Here is a 25,270-nt window from a genome sequence, read left to right on the forward strand (position 1 = left end):
AGATAACAAATAGTATTAAATGAAACAGATGGATAAGGCATATGACTTTGACAATAATAACATGTGATCAACACAAAATAAATTACTGCAAATATACCGATCATACAAGAATCTTCATTCTTCTTTCTTTTTTTCCTTTCTTAAAGAGTGTGTATATGTGCCGGTAGGATAGGTGGGCTCTAGTGGGAAATGATACTAGAAACTGTTTATGTCATCTCCTAAATCTTGTTAAATGTACATGCATTGGCTGATAGGAGTTAGGTTCTGGACAAAATGCAACAAATCAAAGCTAGTTTCTAAAGGATTGATTTGTTACCCTCTTATCTGACCGAAGGGAGACATAAGCCCGGTCAAGAGTACAGATGTCTCCAGTTTCTTCCAACAGTTTCAGATAAAACAACAAGTATTTCCGGATGCAAGTTATAAATTTTCGAGAACTCTCTGGTAAGTTGACTTCAAGGGCCTTCTTGTTCCCAGCAAAACCTGGTGTTTTGCGCCTGATTTTTTTTCAAAAAAAAAAAACTTGATTAGATCCATATGTAAGAGGCAACAAGCCACTTCCATGAAATGCATTATTGATGACATGAATGTCTTAACAACGGAACGAAAGGACACCATATTCAGAATTTGAACCAAAGGGAACCAATGCATTATCAACATTCATCAATTCATAATGAACCACTTTATTTCTAGGTTAAGACTGCATGTCAAACAGGACGCTATAAATCTAATAGCTTGGAATTGAAATACAGATTGCAGCCATACTTTCCTTTTTTGACCATGCCATCAATCTCCCACATATTTATTGTAAAGGACGAGCGAGATGATTTGAAGCAAAAAGAAAGTTCGTCTTTGGCTTTCTGCAAATCAACCCTTCCCCCCTTCTTATGTAACCCTTGAGCAAGCATAAATCTGGCCTTATGAAAATGTTTCAGATCTCCTCCAACACAAATTTCCAGGGCAGAAAGACAATCATTGTAAAGCATTGTCCACACCTCCATTTGCTCTGATTCATCATGATGTTTTTCCTCCATATTTTTTTTACAGCTTTTGTCCGTTACATCTTCTTCCAAAAGTGAAGTTTCAGGAGTCATTCCCCTGATAATGCCCATTACAGCATCCTTCACAGATTCAGCGAAAGAATACATTGAAAGAACCTGGACACAGTCAATGATGGTTGAAACTCAAGAATTGTTATCTGGTAAACTAGACAACTTGTACAAGTCCAGAAACTACAAAATGGTATACTATCAAATGATAAGTGATTCAAGATAAAGAAGCCACAACAGGGGAAAAAAAAGAGTCAAATGACAATAATGTTACTTGCTCAGAGGAGGGGAGGGTGGAGGGGATGAAAGAAACCTTTAAAACTTCAAGATTTTCTTTTCCACAGGTCCAGAGCAGCTTCAGCCGCGAAGCATGCATCCTGTAGAAAGGATCGACAGCTGATGGATTCAACGCAATGGCCTTATCATAATAAGATAATGATGTCTCATGTGAGTATCCAAGCTTTTGACACAGCTTTCCTATGTAGAATGCATGTGACCAATCCTGCCTATAACATAATGGAGTCAGCTGAATTTATACATCTTAGAATCTTAAATATCAAGAGTGAGACAGAAAGTGGAAGGGTAGGGATTCAGAAAAGCAATAATACTTGTGCATGAAGGCTTTTTTAAAATGCCTTAAAGAGTTCTCACAGTACATCCTCCAAGCTGCATCCCTTGAGGGCACGATAGATCGCTGATCAAAAAATGGGACAACGTTCTGAAGGCTGTCATAGTATACCAATGCCAATAGCTCATGTATCTCGCACTAAGATCATGCAAAGTTACACAATAGTTAGCAACAATTTGCTACAAATATTAATAATAAAACCAACGTCTAGATTTTATAACTACCACAGAAATTATATAAATATAACCGGTAAAGCCTCTACTGAAGGGCATCCAAGTCACAGTTTTATTCTCATTATCACTATTGAACTCTTTTAAACCTCATATTAGATGAATGTCCCCAGCATTTTACTTGTATCAAGGAACCTTCCAAGAAAAAGGGAACTAAATCTTGAAATCATCCAACATTCACAGTGCATAGAGTTGAGTGATAGCACATTGCATATGCTCTCAGTGGGACTTATCTCTTGTTCCATCCCTTCTTACTAACTCATATGTTAAAATCTGCTGTTGCATACAGGTTTGAAAAATTACATTTAATGACTAATATAAGGGCTGTAAAAAGCATATTTGTCTGAAAATGATCAACAAAATCCAAACTAGAGTCCAGCATGCATATGAATCAATGGAATAGGGCAAAACCTGCTGTGCTGATGTCTTTGCCAAAGCCAAACTTATCAATAGACAACGCCTGCTCCTCCTCCTACTTGTCTCAACTCTCTGAGGCAAAGTAGTATTTTTCCTCCACCCTGATACATTTATGTGCTTACTCCCATCATTTAGCAGCAAGTCCACCTCCTATTTAAAGGAAGCCCAAGAGAATTTTGTAAAGAAAATGATCCCTTGCCAGGAAAATATAAAAACCAAATAACAATAAAGTTTTAATGGTATGTACATCATCCATTATTAAAATGATAAACAAGAGTAAATCTTGCCTCATCATAAATATTAGCAAGACGTTGCCAACTCTCAAAGCGTAGAGGGTTATAGAGTAGATCATATTTGAAGAGATTTGCATTCTGCTGAACAAATTCTTCCCCTTCCTTGGTGAGCACAAAGCCAGGCCATTTATCAGTTGCATTCATTTCTTCTGACTGTGCCAGGAAATAATACAAATTGCTATAGACCTCCAAATATGGCTCAGAGCTGCATACAGTTGACCCATATTTACACACACAGATAGCAACGGTAAAGAAGTAACAACATGCATCTTTAACCATTAATGAAGAAACAAACAAGCAGTTAACATACTAGCAGAACAACACAAATATGTACCTTCGAAATGATGATGCCTTGTACTGTTTGAGGCTTCCTCCATTGGGAAAAAGCATCTTTGTTATGGTCTCAAGATAACCTTCAGATCCAGCCATCTCTGACAGTTTGTCCTCACATAAATCAGGATCATCTAAAAACTTATCTATTATATTGCCAGCCAAAATATCTTCTGGTGACTGCGGAAAGTGTTTACGTATGGTTCTTAGCACTCTGCGAAGTTTGACCAATCCAGTTCTCTGAATGTAAAATAATGTCATTGAGCTAAGTTGCAATCAGCACAATTTAAAATGAAAAAAAAAAAGGCTCCTCTTCGGTATGTATGCACAGGTACCATTATATTCATGTTAGCGTCAATGTTGCATGCGTATGTGTGTGTGTGTGTGTGTGTGTGTGTGTGTTTGAAGAGAGAAAGTCTACTAACAGAGGAAGCCTTGGCAGAAGGAAGAATGTATTGGAATACATCAGCACATTGTTCCTTAGTTTGATAATCACCACGACTAGTATTTTTGTGCACAGCCAGTTCATCATCATAGGATGAGTCAGATCTAAGTTTTAGACCATATAAGCAGAAAAAGCACTGATCCAAAGCATTATCAATCATTAGTTCAAGTTCCTCCTTTTCATCTTCTGTAAGCTCATCGGCACATTCATCAAGCTGATCACCACTTTTTTCTCCAAGGTTAATTTTCTCATCATTGCTGCACTGCTTTTCATGAGCTGTTGTATTGTCCTCTTCACCAGAACAAGATGGAGCTGCTTTAGAAGCAATCCCTTCAATATCATCCTTCATCGCAGTAATGGATTCAGAGTTTTCAGTTCTACCCATTTCCACATCTAGCTTATCTGAACTTATTTCATTTTGCGATGTTTTGGCATCATTATCATGGTTTGGCTGCCCGTCATGTGGACTATTCTCACTGTTTGAAGAGTTAAAGCTGGATTTTAGCTTCATGTCCAACGCCAAGAGATGCTTTATTGCAAATTTAAGAAAAGTTCCTTCCTCCCCTTCACCACCTTCACCCGCACAGCAAAGCCCATATTCAGCAAGCAAGTCATGAATTGCCACGATTAATTCAACCTAAGACAAGAAGTCAGAGAAAAGAACTTAAAGAAAATATACATTTGCACACAAATGCTGTGAGAAAAAGATTATTCAATAGATCACTGAGTGAATTGCTAATTTCTTCTTGATAGAACTAATGTAAAGTTCACCTGGGTTTTAATAGTTACAGAAGGGTCAAGATGTTGAAGCTTGCAAAAAGCAATGGCTGCATCAATGAAGCAATTACTTTGCTTTTGTTCCAGGTGATCAACAATTACTGGCATAGAAGATTTCTTGCAAAGGATGTTGTTTGCAATGTTGTACATGATTGCCAGAAGCAGTGATTGAATGTCACTAATGATGCCAACTAAAACAGTGCCACTCTGCAAGCATAGCTAATAAGAAGTAAAGATGCAATATGGGGAGATAAAAATGGATATATTTCCAATTTAAATATTAACCATGGAGTCTAAAACAGCAAGGATATGTTTTAAAAATATCATAGAACTACGATCATTTAAGATCTGATAAATTTGTCCAATAAAGAATGCACTCATCAATCCTATTAGCACACATTCATGCATCTTAAGTGAATTCCAGAGTAACTAATACTTTTATCTAGACTACAATTTTAAAAAGCATTTCGGCTGGGGAAAAGAAATTACTTACAGAATCTCCAGATTGATCATTGAAGTTTTTCACTTGTGACACACATTGTGAAATTGCCTTCACTTCCTCTGCAACCAAGTGATCCCAGTGCTTGCTTGAACTGTCTCTTGATACCATCTCAGAACCAGAAAGCATTTTTAACCCTGACTTCTGAGGAAAGCGTTTACAAAGAGCAATGCATTGATCCATGCCAGCTAATGCTGTAAGTAGTTGAAGCTTTCGTCTGTGACAATTCACATACACCTCAATATCCATTGGCTTTATCTTCTGACAAGCTTTAATTAATATATCTAATGCTGACAGTTCAACAGATGTAATCCCCTCGCCCTTTTGGTCAGCAGCCAGTAAATATGATACATAATTGGCAGAAAAAAGAAGAGGAGCAAGCAAAGTTACACATTCCAGATACATCTCTTTCTCAATCATCTCACCTAAAGTCTTATCCAACAAGAAATCAACCTTTAATAAATTTATTTCATGAAGAATCCTCTCAACAGTTAACTCTTTAATATTCTTACAATGTGGCAGCTGCACCAAGCATAAAGGATTGTTTGCATCTTCCTTCTTCGCCAAAATTGACAAGGAAATGCAGAATTCATCATAAGCTTTTGCCTTGTTGCCATCCAGAACAGACAACTGTCCACTCAACCAGAAGTAACGAACCCAGAAGGGACTTTTGTTGGATGACAAGAAACTATCTAAATGTGAACTTTCACAAAAAGAGTTATTGGGTGATATTCCATCAGTGCCAAGAAAATTCTTAAATGAAGTGCAATTTTCATTGCCAAATGAAGAAGTCATATGAAAAGGATGATCTAATGCGACTGATTCAATTATTTTACATAGATGGTAGGATGCCTCCGATAAGAATTCAGATAGATTGGAGGAATTGGAAGGAGAAGACCCAATGTTGTAGTACAACTCAGCAAGAAAAAGACTACATTCAGGAGTCCTATCCTGCCCCCAATGCCTTGTCAACTTCTCCAACTCAAGGAATTTGACATGTGCATCTGGATGCACAAGGCTTTTATTTGTGGCATGTTCCAAAAGCAAGTGACCCAAATGGTAAGCACCGTAATTTTTTGAACTTTCTGTCACAAAATTAGCAACTTCTTGACATTCCATATCCAAGGAATAAGCTTGATCAGCATATGAGATAGAACAATTAACAACATCATCAGAATCTTTGCCTTCTGGTCTACTGATGACAAAAGGTTCAAGCAATTGAAGCACAATCTTGGCCAAATCCTTACCGGCAGCAAAATCTATTTCTTCTTTGCCAGGTTTACGACTCCTAAGCCTTTCAAGACGAGTACTCCGCCTCTCCTGTGGTTGTTCTTCCACAAAATTTGATTCTTTTTCTTTCAAGTTGCTTGCTCTTTCAGTGTCACAATCACTAGGAGGAAGACTTTCACCACTTGAAGCTGAAGTAGGCACTTTCTTTTCCATACTCTCCATAACAATTTCGGAACTAGGAGGGATGAGTATCCTTAACCTGACATCCCCAGATCTTTGCAAATTTCCAGTCTCCATGTCAGAACCACAACCATTCAGTGGTAGCAATATTCCCAGGAGTGCATCAGCGAGAGCAGCCCAGGAAGCTTCTGTAAGTTGCAAATCTATGTTCTGGTTCAGCTTTTTTAGTGCACTGCCCTCATCTAGATTCTCATCAGGTGCTTTTCTCTTGTCATGAAATTTAAGACGAACATGTTTAGGTTCTAGCTTATCTATACCTCTAGGAGCAAAAGGAACTAATTCTGACTCCTCAATAGTATTTTTGACATGCAAGGCACGAGAATGCAATGGCCAATGCCTCAAAATCAACTCTGAAACAGAAAGGCATGCAACTTCATCACCAATGGCAATGAGAACTTCCAACAGTTTCTCCATGCAATTCCCTGCCACACAATATATGGTTGTATGCATCATGAAAATATAGCGCACAGAACACAACGAGAGAAATAAATACATGATACAACTGAAGCAGACAAATGCTCACAATTGTTAGGACTGCACAAAAGTCCCTGCTCAAACGCCCATCGTGAAATACTCAATGAACCCATTGAGCATGACAGAGTTCCCAGCTGGTTCCAGACAACCGAATCTTTATTATCAATCTCCACAGCTTGAAGATAACAACGCAAAGCACTCTCATAATGACTTGAACCTTGTTGAAGGAAAACAGCGGCAAGGTTCTTCAGTGCCAAAAATCTGCAGAGAACTATATGAAAAACATTGACAAATATGCTTACAAGAATAAGATGTCATACTTAAATACATTTATTTGGTAAACTAAGCAGATAAATCTAAATCACAGCAAATTCAATCAAACCAGAGCAGCACATGACTTTACCAATGGTTTATAGAATGAAACCTTTGCAGACACTTATAGGGAAGACACAATTTACATAGAGTAACCAACAACAAAGACTTAACAAAACATTGTACTTATCGTGCATATCACCTAACTCTACAGTCAGCTGACATTACATTCGCTACTCTATTTCAACTTGATTTTAGGTAGGAAATGGGGATTAACTTGTTGGCGCTTCATGGCTTTCCATTCTAAGGTGCAATAAAACAAAAGTAGTCGCATATTAGCAGAGTCAAAGAATGAAAACTACATAAGCAAACTATTTAAAAAATAAGTAAGATATAGATGAGAAGACAGCTCTTAACTTGAGTTGTAACAGATGACCATCGGTATTATTGCTATCCACCTGAATATATTTAAAAATAAAAGTAATTACTAAACTACTCAAAAAAAAAAAATTAAAGCAGTTGCAACTAAAATCTTCTTCATGGAACAAAGCAGATACTTGAGCGTTTGAAATAAGAGGATCCTTCAGAACGGATTCTAACAGTTCGCGAGCCTTTTCGTACTCTTTAGCCTGTAACTTGAGAAGCCCATCATGGTAAGCTTGTGTGAGATGGAACTCCTGCAATAAACCATAAAAGAAATTAAATTTTTATACTTTGAAATAACAAGGCAAAAAATAGAACCAAATTTGGGTAGTCTTTTAAAACATAGATTTCTTCACTCTCAAATATCGAAACCAATACAACAAAAAAACCCCCCAAAGGGAAAAACCTCAGATATTCAACAAAGAAAGACAACAATGAAAAAAAAAAGCAATTCGAAACAAAATTTTTACTCTAAATTCAATATCACGCTTATGTTAGATAAATAAAAGGAGCGTGCCTGGGCTTCTTTAGTAGGAGCTAAGGGTTCCCATTGACCTCTGGAATCCGTATCGTTAATTGCTGCGATTGAGAACTGAAACACAAAAAAAAAGAAGGAAATTTAAAATAAAAACAATAATAAACAGGAAAATTCACTCCTTTCCCTTTGCAATCTGATACCAGTCAAGAAAAGATTAAAGAACCAAACAATCATCGTACCATCGTGTTTACTTCCTCATGCGAATGCTGCCCTAAGGAGACTAGTCGTTGGTATTGTATTTTTTTGCTTGCTTCAGATTTAGGCGGGTTCAAATCTTACCATCCTGTTTAGTTGTTCAGGGCTTTGCTTTTCAGGTGATGAGACTTGTTAAATATTCTTTCACTTTTCTACTAGAAATAAATAAAAGGGCACGTAGTTTTTAGTTATACCAGGCCCAACGCCAAAGACATGACATTTAAAACGGTGTCGTGCCAGAGCCCCGGGAACAGAATGACTTTCCTCAATTAGATTGCACTGCTGTGACGAAAGCAGCCAGATTCAAACTGACCCGATCAGAGCGTCGGATTCTGGTAAGTGTTGTGAATGCTATAGATTCCGAGTAAAACAGCGTACGATTTTTAAAAAGGTTGGATTTTTGTGGAATTTGTTTGTTCAGTTTTGACGAGAAATCGAAGTAAGCCCTTTGAATTAACTTATTTTGACGAACATTTGGCGGGCTTGAAAGGCTTTGCGTCATCGAATGGTTTTCAATTTTAGTTTCAAAAAAGCTTGTAATTTGTGGGGAAAAAGATAGGGATAGACTAACCGAACCATGTGACTTTACTAGATTCAAGAGCTTGAGGTGGCGGCGGACTTTCTTCTTATCTAGAATGCTTCATTCAAATGAGTTCAATTCATTGATTCTTCTCTATGTTTTAATCTTCATTATCAGCAGCTCAATTTTCAGTCATGGAGAAATGTAAGTAACCTTGTAAAAGATGGATTTTTGTGTCAATTACTTCCTTGTCATCTTTCTCTTGGGAACGAATGAAAGTCTTCGCTTTGGATTTTGCAGGCTTGACGGCAGCGTTTTGAATGTTGGGGAGGAGCTAAAGAAGGAAACTTTACCTTTACGAATGGGTTCTCGAGTTTACCAACTACAAGGGCTCAAATCATTAACTTGGTACGAAGTGAAGATATCGTATCCAGCTTCTGTATGTAATTTCTTTTCTGTGATCTGCCTCTTTGTGGCATTTTCATTTCCATAAAAACTGATCTTTGCTTTTGTTGCAATATCAGATCCCTGCGAGTTTTTCCTTGCAACTGAAGAAGGGGAGTTCAGATTCTGGGTTAAAAGGGAACAGAATACTGTTGAATACAGAGAAGTTGATATTCAAGACTGATAGTCTTGACATGATTAATGATCAGGTTTTGGTTATGCTGCTTAAACTTTTTTTTTTTGATGCATCATTTTCTACCTTAAGTGAAAGGTAGTAATATAGAAGTTCATTTTTGCTCAGGGTGGGTTGCACGTTTTGGTGACTGTGGAACCTGAAGGTTTTGTTGCAATACCCAACACAAAGGAGAGAGAGTTCATCATCTTTAATATTGGTGGACCAACTATTTCCTTACTTTCCCTATTTTTGAAGTGATGATTCAAGCCCTTCCCTTTTGTAGCGTTGCCTTCTTGAAATGCAAAATGATGATTCTGATCTGATTTTACCATTTCACTTCTGTTAAGATCATTATACAAATTATCTAAGTAGAATTATAATGCAATACTGTTAGCTAGTTAGACTTAGATTTCTTTCTTCTAACAGCTTCTTTTGGTTTGCTTTGCTTCTCATGCAATACTCATTTGTATCCCCTTTTGACTTATCGTTCTTAGGAGAAAAAGGAGTTTCATATTACCTTGTTTCCCCAGGAGCTCAGGTTTTTTCGGTATTGACTGATAACTTAAAATTTTTCACTTTTCAGTTTGCGATGAACTATTGTTGGGCATCCCTTACAAAGCTTGGTGGGTTGTAGTCTTTGCCTTGCTGTGTTTAGGATTGGCATTGGTTGTTCCTCGTTATCTTCCATCATATCTGCTTGTTGGTCAAAATGTTGCCAAGCAGTCCTGAGACTTGTCTTAGGATGAGGAGTAATGGATTATCATTGCCACCATTTTCGTACTGTGGAGCATGTTTTAATTGTTATGTAAGGAGAGGTGTTTCTGTAACAAAATTTTCAGAAATGTAGCTCTAGCAACCTTTGGAAATGTCGAACATCTGCCTTACTGATGCTCAAATGCAGCAAATCTTTGTCACCTGTTTATGTTTGTTGAGGGGTATGATTGTATAGTTCTTTTCCCTGAGACGAAATCACTTTAAACCAGGGAATAGGACGTGCGGGCTTTTTGGGACCCAGATTTCATGGACGTGGGCTCGTAATTAAACCCACAAAAAGCTTGAACCAGATGGTGGTTTGGCCAACGCCTATCAGCTTGATGGCCAGATGCCCAATAAAGACAAGTACCGAATCGCTGATCTACAAGTCCAGAGTGAATAAAATTAGTGATTCAATTAAAAAGTAAAATTTCAATCAAAGAGTAAAATTGTTAGGTTCAATTAGTTCATTAAGTCTATTAATTCAAAATTTTTAATTCAGTTAATTTATTTAATCAACTTTCAATTTTAAAATTTTTAAATCGAATTGACAAAAAATCAAATTAATATATATTATATAAAATTATTTTTTAATTTATATAAAATATATATTTTTATTATTAATTTTTATTCTAGATTGAAGTCTATAATTTTAATATTATAATTTACAAAAATAAAAGTAAAATTTTATTTTTTTTCGAAAATCAAAACCAAACCGATCAAATAATTCGATATTTGATAGATTCCAATCTCAACTCTGCCTTCTACACTTTTAAGACAAAGAAAAACCTATTAACAGAGAAACGAGATTTTCGAAGCTACAAAGAGAACCAAACTAAAGCAACTGTTACAATTACTAAGCCCAAAAACACATGATCTACACTGCATGCATGCAAATTTGACGGAAACAAACAAGCAAGACACAACACCACCACCACCTTACAGAACCAACAGACCTCAACCCAATCCAAGCCCTAAGCTAAACACTCTTATTCAAGATCCTTGAGCAGCCTCCTGAGCCTTGTGCTGCACATATTGTCCATAACCCTTAGCCTTCTCCGTCATGTCCCTAGCCGTCCTCGCAAGCGTATTTCTTGCATAATCCAGCTGATCCGCTCCTGGTGGATGCTTCCCTTGCACGTAATTATATATCCACGATAACGCCGTGATCCCCGCCACCCCACACCCACCGGAAAACAAGAACCCGGTAATCACCAAGAAAATGACTATCCCAGCCGGGACGAGAATTGGGCTGAAAATGACCATGAGCGGGGTGGCCATTATCAGGGCCATCACTGTCCCGGTCAAGTTAACCCTGACAAGAATAGCAGCGTTGCACCCAGTGTGGTTGCAGTCAAAAACTTGGCCGCCTGGCAGGAAGATGGAGCTGACTCATAGAGCTTCTGAGTCATCGGCTTGTTTTGATCATTCGACATGATGAACGGCCCTCGGTCTGATAATAGTGTTTAGTGAAAAATGGCAATGAAATTTCAAGTGAGAAAATGGAAGAGGGTTGCCGAACTGAAGAGAGGGCAACGGTGGCATTATAACGAGGTGGGGGAAGGAATACGTGGCGGGAGGTGGAGCTGTGCTCTCCTCGTGATGTGTGTAGTGCTGAGCGTAACTAACTGTTACTCTCTTGAAGAGAGTGTAAGGGGTGGGTTTGGTTGGGTCTGGCGCGTGTGTGGTTGAGCAGCTTTGCATGGGCGCGAGTCCACGAGGATGTGACGCGTGCAAGGGGCTCGGGTCAGCTTCTTTAGTAACGGATCCTAGGCATTGTGCTTTGTAGAGACTAGAGCTAGAAAGTAGAAAGGGAAGAGAATATAGACGGAATCAGTCGCGTATACCAACGGAGTCGGACCATCCATTTTAAGGACAAATTTTCGGATCCATTATCAACTTAGCTACTACAGTTTTTATGGTTAAGTCATTGGGCTAAGACATTTTCGAGTTCAGATTGGGCAAAATTCTTTGCCTCAATTGTCCATGGGCCAAAGCATTTAGTAGGATCCAGTCTCCAAGTGACTTTAGCCCTCTCTCATTAGGGCCTGACGTCCATGACTTGAAATACACAAACCTAACATCCTTGAGACAGGAACCAGTCAACGTGACGGCCGATGTGACTCTAGCCTCGTCTCTCTCAAGAAGAGACGCTCCTTCGGATCTCAAAAAAGGCAAATTTTGAAAAAGCGTTACACGTGGCAGACCCTACTGATTCGACCGTTGCGAGTGGGGTTCGCCGGACCCCTCCCTAACCCCTCTATTTTTTTTATTTTTGTCTTTCTCTCTTTCTTCTCCATCGAAATATAATAACTCGTCAGTTTGTTTCTCTCTCGGCCTCTCCCCTCACCCTTTCCCTCTCTCTCCCCCCAAAAAACTTGGTCTTTTTATTTTTCCTGTCTCAAAAAAATGGCGATCGCCGAGACCCACCCGCAACAACAAGAGAAGGTGAAGATATTTTTTTCCCTTTTTGTTTTCGTTGTTGTTCTTGGGAAAATAGTAGCTTTTTTTTTTCTTTTTCATCCTCAAGAACCAAGCAAAGGCCAAATCTCAGTTTTTTTTTCTTTTATAGAGGAATGAAGATTTTGAGAAGGGTTTTCTCCATATAAAGCGTTTCAATTCGCGAACAGTACCGATTTATAGGGTTTAATTGGCAGATTTGGGAATATTAACAAATATTTTTGTCTAGTTTCCGTACCATTTGATATGTAGGGTTAAGCGGAATTTGAAGAATTGGGAACGTGAATGATTTGGGGATTTTATTTTGAGATAATGTTGGGGATTTTGCTATATATATTTTAATTTGTGTATATTCATTGCACAGGTTTCTTCAGAGGCTTCGGCAGCTGAAAAGAAAAGATGGACACTTAGCGATTTTGACATTGGGAAGCCTCTTGGACGAGGAAAGTTTGGTCACGTTTATTTGGCTAGAGAAAAGAGGGTTCGTTTCATTCATCTTTTTGTTTAAATTTTTTCTTTTTGCTCTTTTGTTTGTTAAGAATGATGAGGAAATTTGATGAAAATAAGTGTTTGTTCATTATCCGGTTAAAATAGAACAGACATATCTAACGCTGACATGCTCTTATAATTATCATTATCTGTAATTATTGTATTAAGCTGATGCATATGTACCTTTGAAACAGAGCAATCATATCGTGGCACTCAAGGTGCTTTTTAAAAGCCAATTGCAACAGTCTCAAGTAGAACATCAGCTACGTCGTGAAGTGGAAATACAAAGTCACCTGCGCCATCCCAATATATTGAGGCTTTATGGTTATTTCTATGATCAGGTATTTGCCTTTTAGATTCTATATTGGTGTTTTGATGCATGTGGATAATTGAATTTTTGCTGGGTGAATTGACATGTCTTATTCTGAATACAACTGTTGCAGAAACGTGTTTATCTAATACTGGAGTATGCAGCCAAGGGTGAGCTATACAAGGAACTCCAGAAGTGTAAATACTTCAGTGAAAGGCGTGCAGCTACTGTAAGTTCTTTTTCTTTTTGTGCCAATAGATTCGTCTGATAGTTTGTAATGCTTAATTGAATTTATATTTGTATCTAAATTGACAAATATACTAATTAGACGTTATGGTTTGTATGCCTATGTTGCGTGTTGCAGTATGTTGCATCATTAGCTCGGGCACTCATTTATTGTCATGGAAAGCATGTAATACACAGAGACATCAAACCTGAGAACCTGTTAATTGGTGCACAGGTAATTCCTAATCAATGGCTGTACTTGTTGTTTAGTTTATTCAATGGAAGTCTTGTAGCGCTTATCTTCTCAATTGGGATTTGTCAGGGTGAACTCAAGATTGCAGATTTTGGATGGTCAGTGCACACATTTAACCGCAGGCGGACTATGTGTGGTACACTTGATTATCTTCCCCCTGAAATGGGTATGTAGTAAACCATTGAAACTAGGGATTCACTGTAATGCTACAGCAGTTTTCATTTTATTACTGGTTTAATTTGTTCTTTATCAAGCAGTTCTAAGTTCAAACAATATCCATTTGTGTCATAAAATATAACTTCATAGGTACCTGAAGAAGTATAAGAGAAAACTAAGTTTTGCCTTACTTTTGATGTTCTCCACAGTTGAAAATGTAGAGCATGATGCTAGTGTAGATATCTGGAGCCTTGGCGTGTTATGCTATGAGTTTCTTTATGGAGTCCCTCCTTTTGAGGCCAAGGAACACTCTGACACATATAGAAGGTAAGTGTGAGCTGCAAAACAAGAGAACATGATCAAAACTTTATTTTACGTTTGGGGATGAATTTTATGGCACTGCATTTTTTATCAAGTTGACGTTTTGTTCTCAAATGATGATATGTTAGGGAATTTAACCTGCTCTAGTATGCTTTCATGAGCAACTGAAATGCAGTATAGTGTAGTTCATCTTTTTATTGCTGATATCATAACTTTTCCACTGTACCACTTCCACAGGATTATGCAAGTGGATCTGAAGTTCCCTCCTAAGCCAATTGTTTCATCTGCAGCTAAGGACCTCGTTAGTCAGGTATCTCCTGTTGCTGCATATCATCTCTTGTGATATACATATAATTGTTCCATCGGGGCATATCCTGAACTTTTAACTGTTCTTACAGATGCTTGTCAAGGATTCCTCGCAGCGCTTACCACTACATAAGCTTCTTGAGCACCCATGGATTGTTCAGAATGCTGACCCATCTGGCATCTATAGAGCTTAAGATACATCTGTTCCTCTAAATTCTTTTGTGAGGATGATTGTGCAAAGATGGTTTCAAATTAAATGTTATGGTTCTTGACACTCTGAATCCTTACTTTGCATGTGTCTCCAAGCTTTGTAGTAATAACAGCAATTTGTTTGTTAAATCTATTGTAATTCATTTGTATGTTAAAATAGGACGGATATGTTGTTCGGTGGTGCGGTACCACCAAAAGTTTAAACTCCCCTTACTCCAGAAATTGACAACCTAGACATTAATTTGTAAGTTTCTGTGGGTTCAAAGTTAAAGATGAATGTGTGTCTTGGTGGTTGAAACCATCTCATTGTTCCTCAGTAGTCTGCATCATAACTTGTATTTGGAAAACAAGGGCCGAGAGTGCCAAGGTTGCCGCTAGGTTTTCTGTTTCTAGTCTTCTCTTGGCCCCAATTAGGCAATTACCAGATTCAAAAAAAAAAATCAGAAATTAGTCGAATATATTGTTGTAAAATAGCTCCTCACTTGGAACAATAATAGCCATTTGTGAATGTTAAAGCACCAGCACCAAAACATAGCACAAAGTAACAAAGGGAGCCAATATAAACTGATGAATACTTTAACTTCCATGGCAGTATGGATAAGCTGATCAAAGACGTTTCCATGGCACTATTAACTTCTGAATGTTAAAGCACCAGCACCAAAACATCTACTATAAGTAATTCATAAAACAGTAGAAATAACTACTCATTTCAAAAGTTACAGTCAGACCTGTGTTAAATATGAGTGGCAATTTGACCAACTGCAAAGATGGTGGTGAACATGACAGTATTTGATGCACCTTTCATGATATACAAGGATCGTCTTCAGTCACTGACTTTCTGTCTCTACAATTTTCCCCATCCAACAAGCCAGTTGCAGGTTGTTTCTCTTTCTTGACTTCAGAAATATCTCTGGGGTTCAAGAAGCTTGGCTGGTTCGTTGAAGAAAGCAGCCTCGCCCACATCCTGTCAGTAATGACAACCTTGTTCTGTTTCTCAATGATTCGCTGCATATTAAAATTGCAACAGAAAATCAACAGTAAGGCTTTCTGTAAAACCATGAGAGAAACATCTTTTGCTCAAATAAATTTGGTCAGGAAAAGTACTGCAAGTAATAAAAACATAGTGGGAGACAGAATGCAGCTATCCATAACTATCATCTTTTTGCAGGTAAATTCAAAAAACAAAAGCTCAATGACTAAATCCAAATGTGCTATTTCACTGCAACCCACCACAGTTCTTTCTTTCCCTTCCTTTAATTTAAGTTTTGTTTCACTGGTTTCTGTCTCAAATAGTGCCACAATGACAACATGAATTGGAGTGACCACTGGTTCATGGTTAATGGTTTCTAATGGACACTTGGAAAAAAATTTATAACATTAATCAGTGTTCATCAGCTGAGGAGTTATTAAAGGTGCGAGGAACATACATTAAATGGAATGTAAGCATGTCTGCCATTGACAGGACCAACAGTGAAGCCTGTATACCCTGCCATCGCTCCATGAACTGCACTATGAGCAAGTAGGGTGCAGTAGACATTATCAGAAGCAATGCTAGGAATTGCCCGGATCATGTATGTAGGATCTGCAAGCCAAATTTTTCAATTCAAATATTTTGCACATTATTAAAAGGTTGAATTTAGCAGGAAGAAAGTAAACAAAATGCAAATGAGGCATTAACCTATATATTTAAGATTAATGGGCATCTTCTTCTTTGCAAAATGTTCCTATACAAAGCAACAAAAGACAGTTAAGATTTTAGCCTAGATATTACATAGATATCTAATGAGTAGCCAACTAGCCATAATCAAATAAAAGCATAAATTAGTCAATTAGAGGTATTACCTTTATCCTATGAGAGATCCACAGCCCGACATCTTGAAGAAGCTTGTTTCCTGAAGCATCTTGCTGGTCCATGGACTGCAAGCTCTCTGAAAGAAGATCCTGTCCAGCTCCTTCAGCTATAACAATAACCATATGTCCATTTTCTTTAAGTCTTTTTTCAATAAATTCATAAAGACCACCACTTCCTTCAAGATAGAATGGTGACTCTGGAATTAAGCAACAATCAACATCACGGCTGGCAAGAGTAGCATACATCGAAATGAAACCTGAACCAGCAGTTCAATATGATAAATAAAGAAAGGCTCAAAATTACCAATACTAAAAACAAAATTAAACAAAGGGACACCTGGCAGTATTGACTATAAAATTGTCAGGACTCCCATCTATTATGATTATAGCAACTAAGCATACCACTGTAGCGTCCCATTAGCTTTACAAGTCCAATGCCATTCTCAATACTTCCAGCTTCAACATGTGCCGCATTAATGGCACGTTGAGCCTCCTCAACCGCAGTATCAAAACCAAATGATTTGTCAATAACCTGAAGCAAAATCAGCAATCCAACACAATGCCATATCATGGATTAATTGACATGTCTTTAAAGTGGAGACAAGGATAAAGTTTGTAGAAAACTACAAAAATGAAGATAAGAAATACCGGAATGTCATTGTCAATGGTTTTGGGAATTCCAGCAACTGCTACTTTGAGGCCACGTCGTCTAATTTCCTGCCCAGAGCAAAATCAGTTAAGCTAAAACTTAAGAACAACGATTATTTGCATTGATTAGTATTCAAATTAATGCTAAGATCAGTATTGATTTTTCTGACAGCACATTATAGACTTGACTAGAGCTTTGGTTAAATTGATCAACCTCTATGCGACATTTCTCTTAAGACTTTTATAGAAAACACCAAATGCTAATACCTCAAAAATGACTGCTGCTCCTCTTTGAGTTCCATCACCTCCAATTATATAAACCTGAACCGCTAAAGGAGACAATTAGAACCATCGGAAACGAGTTATGTGACAGAGTAGTCATTAGAAAAATATTAGATGCATAAATTCAAACAAAACAGGGAGGAGGCTGAGACAAAAACCTCTACCCTTGCACCTTAACACACCTGATTGATTCCACGATCCTGAACGCTATCAACAATCTTTGAGGTATCATGACCTCCTCTTGATGTCCCAAGGATTGTACCACCACGTTTATGGATATCATTAACAAACTTAGGTGTTAAGGTGACAGTGTTCTTGGCATAAAAACCCCTGTATCCTCCCTAAAGATGTGTCAAGTATAAGTTGCGGGTGAAATTACCAAATGATGACAGCCCACACTGATTATAAACCAAGTTAACATGCGTTAAAATGCTCAATTATCATACCAAAATTACTTACATCAATTCCAAGAATTTTTCTAACACCATACATGTGATAGAGGCCACAGACAATTTCCCTGATCACTGTGTTGAGCCCAGGGCATAGACCACCACATGTTACAATGCATGCATGCACTTCGTCTGATTCAAAAAACACCTGACAAGCATTGCATGTGCCAGTCAGTAAACAGTTTATAGCTTACATTTGGTAACTTCAACCCAATAGCATTGAGACAAGATGAGGATTGTACCCTTTGACGAGGTCCTGCACGACGAAAATGCACCCCTCTTGGACTGTCTTTGTGAACAACAATCTACAATAAAACTAGTGATTCAGTCAGCCATCCCGATTAAGAAGGTATATTGTTAATAGCTGCAATGGCAACACATGAAACAAACCATTTTTCACTTGGTATAGTTTCCAAGGCATTCTTTCTTGACCATATTTACACCGCAGTTTCAAGGAAGTGCAGGACTTCAAAAACAGAGTATCAAATTGATTCTTTTTATATATTAAAAAAAAGAACAGTGTATCAAATTGAAACCAAGAAATTGGTTTATTAATACAAGGAAAGATCACCACATTTAACTTCTATTGAATTTTCCATAAAATACAAAACCACAAGCATTAAGACAATGATTTACCTTCTGAGTGACGGTGTCGTCTTCGTTAACAAAATACTGCCTGCAAACCAAAAAACCAAGCAAACAAATCACTATCTTGCAACAAAAAGGGGATAAACAAACCACAATCGAAAACCAATGAATCAGCTAATGAAAAACACCAGGTTTACTTTACTCACTTGACTACTGAATAAGCTGGATTATCTTGTAATGGATTGGGATAGCTCTGCCACACAAACAAACACCAATAAAACGAAATTCAAAAAAAAAAAAAACTACTCGCAATTACGTAAAGCTGAAAGCTATAGCATAACACACATAAAGTGTGTAATACTGTTATTCAACAATATATATATATATATATATTACAAAACACGGCAAGAAAAGAAAGAAAGGGAGTGAAGAGGGAGGCTTATAATGATGGAAAATTCAGTAACTTAAAAGATACTCGAAATGAAATGAAAAAAAAAAAAACAGAATCTGAGTTCTCAAATTACTTTCACTAAACAAAAGACTCAAGAGTGTGCATCTCATCTCTCTTGATCTAATATAAATGGATCAGTTTGAAAGAAATTTTTAAAAAAAGAAAGAAAAAGTGAAGAGAAGGTACGGGGAGATCAGGAAGGTAATCAGTCAAGTGAGGAACATCTTCGAGCACGTAACCGGCAGCACCGGCAACCAACTTCATCTGCGTATCACACGGATTTCCCATAGCTTGCTCTCTCTAGAAAAACAGGGAACTTGGATCTTCTATTTTCGGTGACTAGCTGGAGGAAAAGAGAAATGGCAACCGTTTTTTTTTTTTTAAGAAAAAACTGAAAGGAGTTGGCCGCGGGTGACAATGCCAATATGTAGGGGTTGTCTGTGGAGAGAATATTGGGCTATCGAAGCACTTATCGAGCACGTCAAAATTGAAGCGGCGTCGTTTACACCTGGATCCGAGGTTCTCTTCCGCAAAACAGGTGGCGCCGCATACGTTGTATTTCCCGGCTTCTAACTGATATCTGTGGCTTTTGCGTTGGATTTTAGTCTTAAGTTTATTATTTTTAATTGACTTTTAGTCATCACTAATCCAGCCACGTCAGATTAGAAGTTGTTAAATTTAATTTTTTATTTATTTCGTGCACTTTCTCTTTTTATTTTTTGAATATTTTCGTGCACTTGCTTGATTTATATTTGTGGACACTAATATTTGCTAGTATGAAGATTGGAAACCAGTTTCAACCATGGAACTTAAAAACAAAAGGACTTCAAAACTTGGTTAGTTTTAGTGGTACCTGGTATTAGGAATATTTTGAATATTTATTTAATTAATCGACGGCGTAAAGTGTGTAGAGGCATAAATATTTATGCCTTATTGCATTACATGAATGAGAATCTGCTGTTGATCATCGTTGTGGGTCCTTCCTTTTTTGAACTGTAACAAATACTGCAGCGATGTCAGTGTAATGATGCTGACGGTTTACAATTTGGCCACGGGTTTTACGAGTTGGTAAAACACTCTTAGAATTCGCTTTCCATCTCAATTGTAGGCAAGTAAAACATGACAACCAAAAATAAGATGAAGTGAATAATTGGTTCGTAACTTAATGATTTTTTTTTTTAAAGAGTGCTTCACATTTAAGTTCTTAGCATTCACCATGTAAACCTTTTTAAACTGTTACAAGATTTAAATGGTTTCATCATAATCAATGAAAAAATACTTACACTGCATACTGATTAATTTAAATAAGTTTCCTAATGACACCTTATTGTTAAAATTTAAATTTAAAATAAAAAATTTTGAATTCAAATTTTAAAATGAAAAAGAGGGTGAGATGTGTATTGTAAGATTATGTGTATGTATGTATATATATAGTTTTTTAATTTGAGGATATACAAAGTAATTGAATTTTATTTTAAATTTTGGATAAATTGCCAAATTACTGTGATACAAAGCAAAGGGACTCCGGCCTTTTCAGCTATAATTAAACTCAAGCTTGTATTGAACATGAAGATGTTCGTCTGCCTTTAAGAATGAATAATAAATCTACTTTAATATAAATTTTAAATATTATCATTTATTTTATTTATTATATTATTTTATTAATATTTTAAATAATATTTTAATTAAGATATTGTTTTTGGAATTAAAAAATTATCAAAGAGTTTAGTTTTGGTACATGGTAAACAAAAGTTATCAGATTTTGAGTCATTTGATTTTTGTATTGGTCAAAATATCTCAATTATATTTATGCATTTCTTTCAATTTAGTATTTTTACTTAAAATTGTAATAATTTAATTTTTTTAATTTTTAAAATTACTTTAATTTAATATTTTTAATATTTTCCTTTCAAAATTACCTTTAAAAGTTGATGTTATTGTTGACGTTAGGAAAGGCACCATATGTCACACCCTCCTTCAATAGAACAAGCTCCTTACGATTTGCTCTAAACCCTTACATTTGTTTATATATTGATTTCATTTATTTTATTATTTTCTTTCCTATTTTTCTTTTTTCTTTCTCTCTTCTCTCATTTTTTTCCTTAAAAATGGATTGCTAGTTAACAAACATCGTCATTGACCATCGACTACCAGTCATTGACCATCAATCGTTGGTTGACGATCATCAAACATACCATGCCATGACCATGATCGATGACCGTTGATCGGCAACTAGTGACGATGTCTAATGATTGATGATCGATACTTAAGGGAAAAGATGAAAGGGAAGAAAGAAATAGGAAAAAAAAGTAATGAAAAGGTAAAAGAAACAACAACAATATATAATAAAAAATAAGTGTTTAGAGTATGTGGTGAGGATGTTTGTATGAGGTTTTGGGTTCAAAACTTAGCAAGTATATTTTTTATCTAACGTGTCACACGGTATATCTACATCAACATATAACAAAAAAAACTCAACAAATTTACTTTTTATCTGACATATTATGTGATATATTTATATTAGCATATAACAAGAAGAGACATGTGTCTCTCTCTTAATACTAAAGGAAAATGTGACATGCGGTGTCATGTCTAATATGCCACATAGTATATCTACATCGACATATGTTAACTTTTCTAATCTACTTCATATGTAACGTTAATAAGTAGTATCATGTTAGTGTTATATCAATAATAATATCAATTATGTGAAAAGTAATTGTAAAAAAAAATATTAAAAAACTAAATTATAACAACTAACAAAATAAAAAATTATATTATTACGATTTTTTAAAAAAATGAAAATAAGAAAATATATGAATACAAGTACTGCTGAGCTATTTTGACCTTTGCATTTTTTAGCATCGATGGCAATGAGCTGACACGTCGGCATTAAGAGAATCTAGAGTATGATTTGGCATCTCGTTATTGGACCCAGTCGTTGTTACCTTTGGCTTTCGATACGCCCTATCAGTATGGAATATTTTCCTTGCGCATTAAACCTCACAGGAGGCCCGCCTCCTCGAGTTGACATTTGACAGCGCCATTTAAGTCTTACGCCACGTTTCGTGAAGCCGCTTCACCTTCACAAGTAGTGCAAGTAAATTCTCAAAGCAGAGCTCAAATTGAAGCAGGAAGAGTAGCTTTAATCTGATAAAATGTCGTCTCCAGCAGACTAAGTTTCTATACATTCTCATTTCTTTGCAGTATTTATGGTGCAATTTCACATTATTCAAACCTTGATCATCACTGTCATTATTTCCTGCATGATTTATAAGAACTTATCGCTCACCGATTTACGCATTTTATTATTATTCATTTTTCTTTTTCTGTCTATCTTAATCCATTTTTTTTGTTATCTAGTGTTTGGTTGCTTAGAAAATCTAATGACAAGAATAAGATAGCAGTTTATAATACATTTTGTCCCTTGTCTATGTTCCTTCTTCTTTTTTTTTCCTCTGCAAAAAAGGTTTGTTGATCGGTCATCTTACATTTAATCTGAAGGTTTTAGTTCCCTATTTTCCACTTTTTCTCAGCGTCCAAACAGAAATCACGCGAAAGTCAAGTTTTAATTGTAAATAATTGAATTCACTAGGAAATAGCCACGTAACCGTCCGTTCTGTTTTTTCTTTTTTAGTCCTTCTTGCAATTTTTATTTCTTAACAGATCTTCTCATTGTTCTGATTGTGCTGATCCATGCCATAACTTGTTGCTTACTCTTTCTCAGTTTCTACAAATCTCTGCCACCGATCACCAAAGCTTATGGGACTATTTGTGTGGTGGCTACTGTTGCTTTCCATTTGGGACTATGTCGACTTGAACTTGTTGCATTAATCCACAAATTAGTAATTTCAGACTTTCAGGTACGGCCCAGGGTGTACCTGTACAAACGAATTCTAATGAAGTGCTTTTACAATGATATCATGACAAGTCTTTTTCACTTTTGTTCTGTTTGATTGAATGATTGTTATGTGTTACATAGCTACTTCTCGTTAATAAACGCACTTAAACTGTTGCCCTTTTTTTTTAGATTTTTTTGGGGTTATTGAGTCTTTTCTTTTAGGTGTGGAGGCTTCTTACAAATTTCTTTTTCCTTGGAAACGTTTCTGTAAATTTTGGAATTCGTGTCCTCATGATATAAGTATTTAGCATAGAAGCTTTCCAGAAATAATCTAAATGTCATGCACCAATGCATGTGTTACCATGTGTGACAACATATTTGTTATGCACCTTCATTCACTTGTTATTATAGAGCTAGATATGGAGTTCAGCTGGAGAAGGGGCCATTTGAAAGGCGGACAGCAGATTTTCTGTGGATGATGATTGTTGGAGCTCTTTCATTGCTGGTGTGTGTTAGGCATGCAACTTTTATTGTTCTTTTATTCATGGTCTCTTCGGAGTTAGATGGTATAATTTGTTATAATTTGGTATATGAGTTTATAGATGTCAGGTTTAGAATAGCTCTTATGTGGAGTATATTATCTTTAGTTTCTTCTTTCTGTGCGATTAGGCGTTATCAGCCATTCCTATCTTAAGGAGTCCATTTCTTGGGATTTCACTGGTATTCATGCTTCTATACATCTGGAGTAGAGAGTTTCCTAATGCTCAAATCAATGTATATGGGCTTGTTGCACTCAAGGTACACATTAGTTACATATCTGTGTCCCGGTTGTGCCTGAATTATGCCATATTCTTCTGCTTATTGCTACTTGTTGTTTGGGTCTGCTGGTGTAAATGCTTATACATTGCTGCTGGAACACAGGCTTTTTATCTACCATGGGCAATGCTTGCTTTGGATGTTTTATTTGGTTCCCCTCTTAAGCCGGACATTATGGGGATAATTTCCGGGCACATTATACTACTTGACAGTGCTGCATCCTCCTGCTGGGGGAAGAAACATTTTAGCAACTCCAACATGGGTGTATCCTTTCATGTTCTATTCTCGATGATTTAGTCTTTGGCCTCTCTGACAACAGTAAATAACGAACATAAGAGGTGAAACTTTTTCCTTTCATTTCAAATTGAATTAGTATTTATTCTACTTGAGGATAATAGCTTAAGTGATTATAGAGGTTATATACTTCCTTTTTCCTACTGAAGATAGCTATACGGATCATTAGTAATTTGTGAGTCTCCTTCACTGTTTGCTTGCTGTCCTGATGAATATGCTATTTGTCTGAGGTACACCCATTTAATTTCCTTAGCTTTTTTGTGGAAATTATAAGAATTATCTTCTCCATAGCGCATTTTAGGAGGAAATCTTAGATGAGTATTTCATGGGCAATTGCTGAGCACTCCTATATACTGTTTCCAACTTATTCAATGCCTCAGTTAAATTACAGATACATATGACATTATGTTGCACTCTACATCTCAAGCTAGTCTACTGATTTATGTTAAATGCAAGGTCATGTTGTTTCTCATGTTTCTTTTAATGTAAATATTAGTTTTTTGAATTGAATTCGTATGTGCTTCACAATATATACTTTTAAGATTTTCCAATATTTCTTTCCAGAAATTTGCAGTTATTACAGTGGTTCCTTCGTGTAGGATATTCATGAATTTACAAACAAGCAAATTCCTTGACTCACATAATTGCAGGCATAAACTTGTTGAACGTGGAAGACTTGGAGACCCCACAAATGCCCATGTCCAACAAGATAGGGCAACCGGCGTGGCATTTAGAGGGAGGAGTTATCGGTTGAATTCATCCTCTGGTGAAGTCTTTTTCTTTCAGGAGACTCTGGTCATCTTGAAGAATCTAATTATTGGAAGGTGCAAATCCTTTAGCAATAATATAGATTTATTAGACTGTATAGCATGTTTTTGTCAAAAGTGTTAGATCTTCAGGAACGAGGACAAATCTGATTTGATTATGTTTACATGGCTATCATGAATATTACCTTTATGTAAAAATTAATAACAAGAATGACCCCTTGGCTTGATGGTCATGTACCCCAAACTCAAATTCAATAAGTTGATTTGGGAGCTCTCCCATTGAAGTGAGGTACATGACCACTGAGCCAAAGGCTTAACGTTATTTCTCTGAGTAGAATCTATTTCTTTAACCTCTGATCATTTTGACTTATCCGACTTCTTCTTGTTCGATCTTCATCAGTGATCAGTGTTTTGATGATCTGCTGACTGAGTTGGATTAGGCAGCCGTTAGAGAAGAGGTTCAGGCCTGTGGTGAGTGTTGTTTACAAATGTCTTGGACAGAGCCCAAAACTAAAAGTTCCTCCATCCGTCAACTGACTATTGTAGTTTTCCTCAACTTGTTTACCTGAAAAGAACAATAC

At 36.6% G+C, this 25,270-nt stretch overlaps 6 protein-coding genes across 11 annotated transcripts in view; 3 read left to right on the forward strand and 3 right to left on the reverse strand.

The window, feature by feature from the left end:
- LOC110411742 (Tetratricopeptide repeat (TPR)-like superfamily protein) overlaps positions 1-8,203 on the reverse strand; it is a 10,325-nt gene extending 2,122 nt beyond the window's left edge. The window contains exons 1-15 of one of the 4 annotated variants that reach the window (XM_021422045.2): positions 8,065-8,203; positions 7,865-7,939; positions 7,482-7,601; positions 7,342-7,382; positions 6,662-6,873; positions 4,663-6,560; positions 4,164-4,376; positions 3,373-4,029; positions 2,952-3,187; positions 2,612-2,822; positions 2,319-2,474; positions 1,658-1,815; positions 1,363-1,555; positions 766-1,157; positions 317-497 (exon numbers count right to left, since the gene is read on the reverse strand). In XM_021422045.2, the coding sequence (XP_021277720.1) occupies positions 317-497; positions 766-1,157; positions 1,363-1,555; positions 1,658-1,815; positions 2,319-2,474; positions 2,612-2,822; positions 2,952-3,187; positions 3,373-4,029; positions 4,164-4,376; positions 4,663-6,560; positions 6,662-6,873; positions 7,342-7,382; positions 7,482-7,601; positions 7,865-7,939; positions 8,065-8,067 (4,746 nt within the window). In that variant the 5' untranslated portion in view covers positions 8,068-8,203. Of the gene's footprint in view, positions 1-316; positions 498-765; positions 1,158-1,362; positions 1,556-1,657; positions 1,816-2,318; positions 2,475-2,611; positions 2,823-2,951; positions 3,188-3,372; positions 4,030-4,163; positions 4,389-4,662; positions 6,561-6,661; positions 7,311-7,341; positions 7,383-7,481; positions 7,602-7,864; positions 7,940-8,064 lie in introns of those variants that run through there. The other 3 variants (XM_021422044.2, XM_021422046.1, XM_089782771.1) reach the window with 3 other exon arrangements.
- Positions 8,204-8,273: 70 nt separating this feature from the next.
- On the forward strand, positions 8,274-10,148 carry LOC110411743 (uncharacterized). Of its 2 annotated transcripts, none has more exons than XM_021422048.1 (6): positions 8,274-8,415; positions 8,673-8,804; positions 8,901-9,039; positions 9,125-9,253; positions 9,346-9,436; positions 9,803-10,147. In XM_021422048.1, exons 2-6 carry the CDS (start codon positions 8,716-8,718, stop codon positions 9,946-9,948), a joined length of 594 nt encoding a protein of 197 aa, XP_021277723.1. In that variant the 5' UTR covers positions 8,274-8,415; positions 8,673-8,715; the 3' UTR covers positions 9,949-10,147. The 2 variants fall into 2 exon arrangements, with proteins under 2 accessions (XP_021277723.1, XP_021277724.1); XM_021422049.1 differs by having other exon boundaries at positions 8,281-8,415; positions 8,778-8,804; positions 9,803-10,148.
- Positions 10,149-10,749: 601 nt separating this feature from the next.
- Positions 10,750-11,559, reverse strand: LOC110411424 (Oleosin family protein). The gene is given in 2 exon segments (XM_021421562.1): positions 10,750-11,279; positions 11,282-11,559. Coding segments are annotated over 2 exon segments (441 nt in total). The 5' UTR covers positions 11,409-11,559; the 3' UTR covers positions 10,750-10,965.
- Positions 11,560-12,199: 640 nt separating this feature from the next.
- AUR1 (ataurora1) lies at positions 12,200-15,018 on the forward strand. Its single transcript, XM_021420661.2, has 9 exons — positions 12,200-12,420; positions 12,797-12,913; positions 13,116-13,262; positions 13,365-13,460; positions 13,596-13,691; positions 13,779-13,875; positions 14,075-14,192; positions 14,424-14,496; positions 14,585-15,018. The coding sequence occupies exons 1-9, from the start codon at positions 12,382-12,384 to the stop codon at positions 14,684-14,686; spliced, it is 885 nt and encodes a 294-aa protein (XP_021276336.1). The 5' UTR covers positions 12,200-12,381; the 3' UTR covers positions 14,687-15,018.
- A 131-nt stretch (positions 15,019-15,149) lies between these two features.
- PFK6 (phosphofructokinase 6) lies at positions 15,150-19,535 on the reverse strand. 2 transcript variants are annotated; one of them, XM_021420660.2, is made up of 13 exons: positions 19,158-19,535; positions 18,727-18,773; positions 18,569-18,608; positions 18,175-18,237; positions 17,943-18,080; positions 17,666-17,824; positions 17,469-17,522; positions 17,202-17,270; positions 16,956-17,085; positions 16,545-16,660; positions 16,381-16,426; positions 16,130-16,284; positions 15,150-15,707 (listed from the first exon to the last, which is right to left on the reverse strand). In XM_021420660.2, exons 1-13 carry the CDS (start codon positions 19,257-19,259, stop codon positions 15,504-15,506), a joined length of 1,323 nt encoding a protein of 440 aa, XP_021276335.1. In that variant the 5' UTR covers positions 19,260-19,535; the 3' UTR covers positions 15,150-15,503. The 2 variants fall into 2 exon arrangements, with proteins under 2 accessions (XP_021276335.1, XP_021276334.1); XM_021420659.2 differs by having other exon boundaries at positions 16,545-16,810.
- Positions 19,389-24,979, forward strand: LOC110410754 (derlin-1-like). The gene is given in 9 exon segments (XM_021420619.1): positions 19,389-19,526; positions 22,574-22,834; positions 23,035-23,108; positions 23,224-23,317; positions 23,482-23,610; positions 23,734-23,825; positions 23,827-23,892; positions 24,573-24,690; positions 24,692-24,979. Coding segments are annotated over 9 exon segments (1,008 nt in total). The 3' UTR covers positions 24,728-24,979.
- Positions 24,980-25,270: the final 291 nt, after the last annotated feature.

This window comes from Theobroma umbraticum, unplaced genomic scaffold (genome assembly GCF_002168275.2).
Source record: "Theobroma umbraticum cultivar Fairchild unplaced genomic scaffold, ASM216827v3 scaffold_56.0, whole genome shotgun sequence".
Taxonomy (NCBI): Eukaryota; Viridiplantae; Streptophyta; class Magnoliopsida; order Malvales; family Malvaceae; genus Theobroma; species Theobroma umbraticum.

What these genes read in the sequence shown, in the direction of transcription:
- LOC110411743 (XM_021422048.1), top strand. Translation starts at nt 8,716, where the DNA reads ATGCTTCATTCAAATGAGTTCAATTCATTGATTCTTCTCTATGTTTTA. An exon ending in AGATATCGTATCCAGCTTCT is followed by an intron (nt 9,040 to 9,124) that starts GTATGTAATTTC and finishes TTGCAATATCAG; the next exon opens with ATCCCTGCGAGTTTTTCCTT. An exon ending in GTTCATCATCTTTAATATTG is followed by an intron (nt 9,437 to 9,802) that starts GTGGACCAACTA and finishes TTCACTTTTCAG; the next exon opens with TTTGCGATGAACTATTGTTG.
- AUR1 (XM_021420661.2), top strand. Translation starts at nt 12,382, where the DNA reads ATGGCGATCGCCGAGACCCACCCGCAACAACAAGAGAAG. An exon ending in GTGAAAGGCGTGCAGCTACT is followed by an intron (nt 13,461 to 13,595) that starts GTAAGTTCTTTT and finishes TGCGTGTTGCAG; the next exon opens with TATGTTGCATCATTAGCTCG. An exon ending in CACTCTGACACATATAGAAG is followed by an intron (nt 14,193 to 14,423) that starts GTAAGTGTGAGC and finishes CCACTTCCACAG; the next exon opens with GATTATGCAAGTGGATCTGA.
- PFK6 (XM_021420659.2), bottom strand. Translation starts at nt 19,259, where the DNA reads ATGGGAAATCCGTGTGATACGCAGATGAAGTTGGTTGCCGGTGCTGCC. An exon ending in CCAGCTTATTCAGTAGTCAA is followed by an intron (nt 18,609 to 18,726) that starts GTGAGTAAAGTA and finishes TTTGGTTTGCAG; the next exon opens with GCAGTATTTTGTTAACGAAG. An exon ending in AGGATCGTGGAATCAATCAG is followed by an intron (nt 17,523 to 17,665) that starts GTGTGTTAAGGT and finishes TTAGCGGTTCAG; the next exon opens with GTTTATATAATTGGAGGTGA.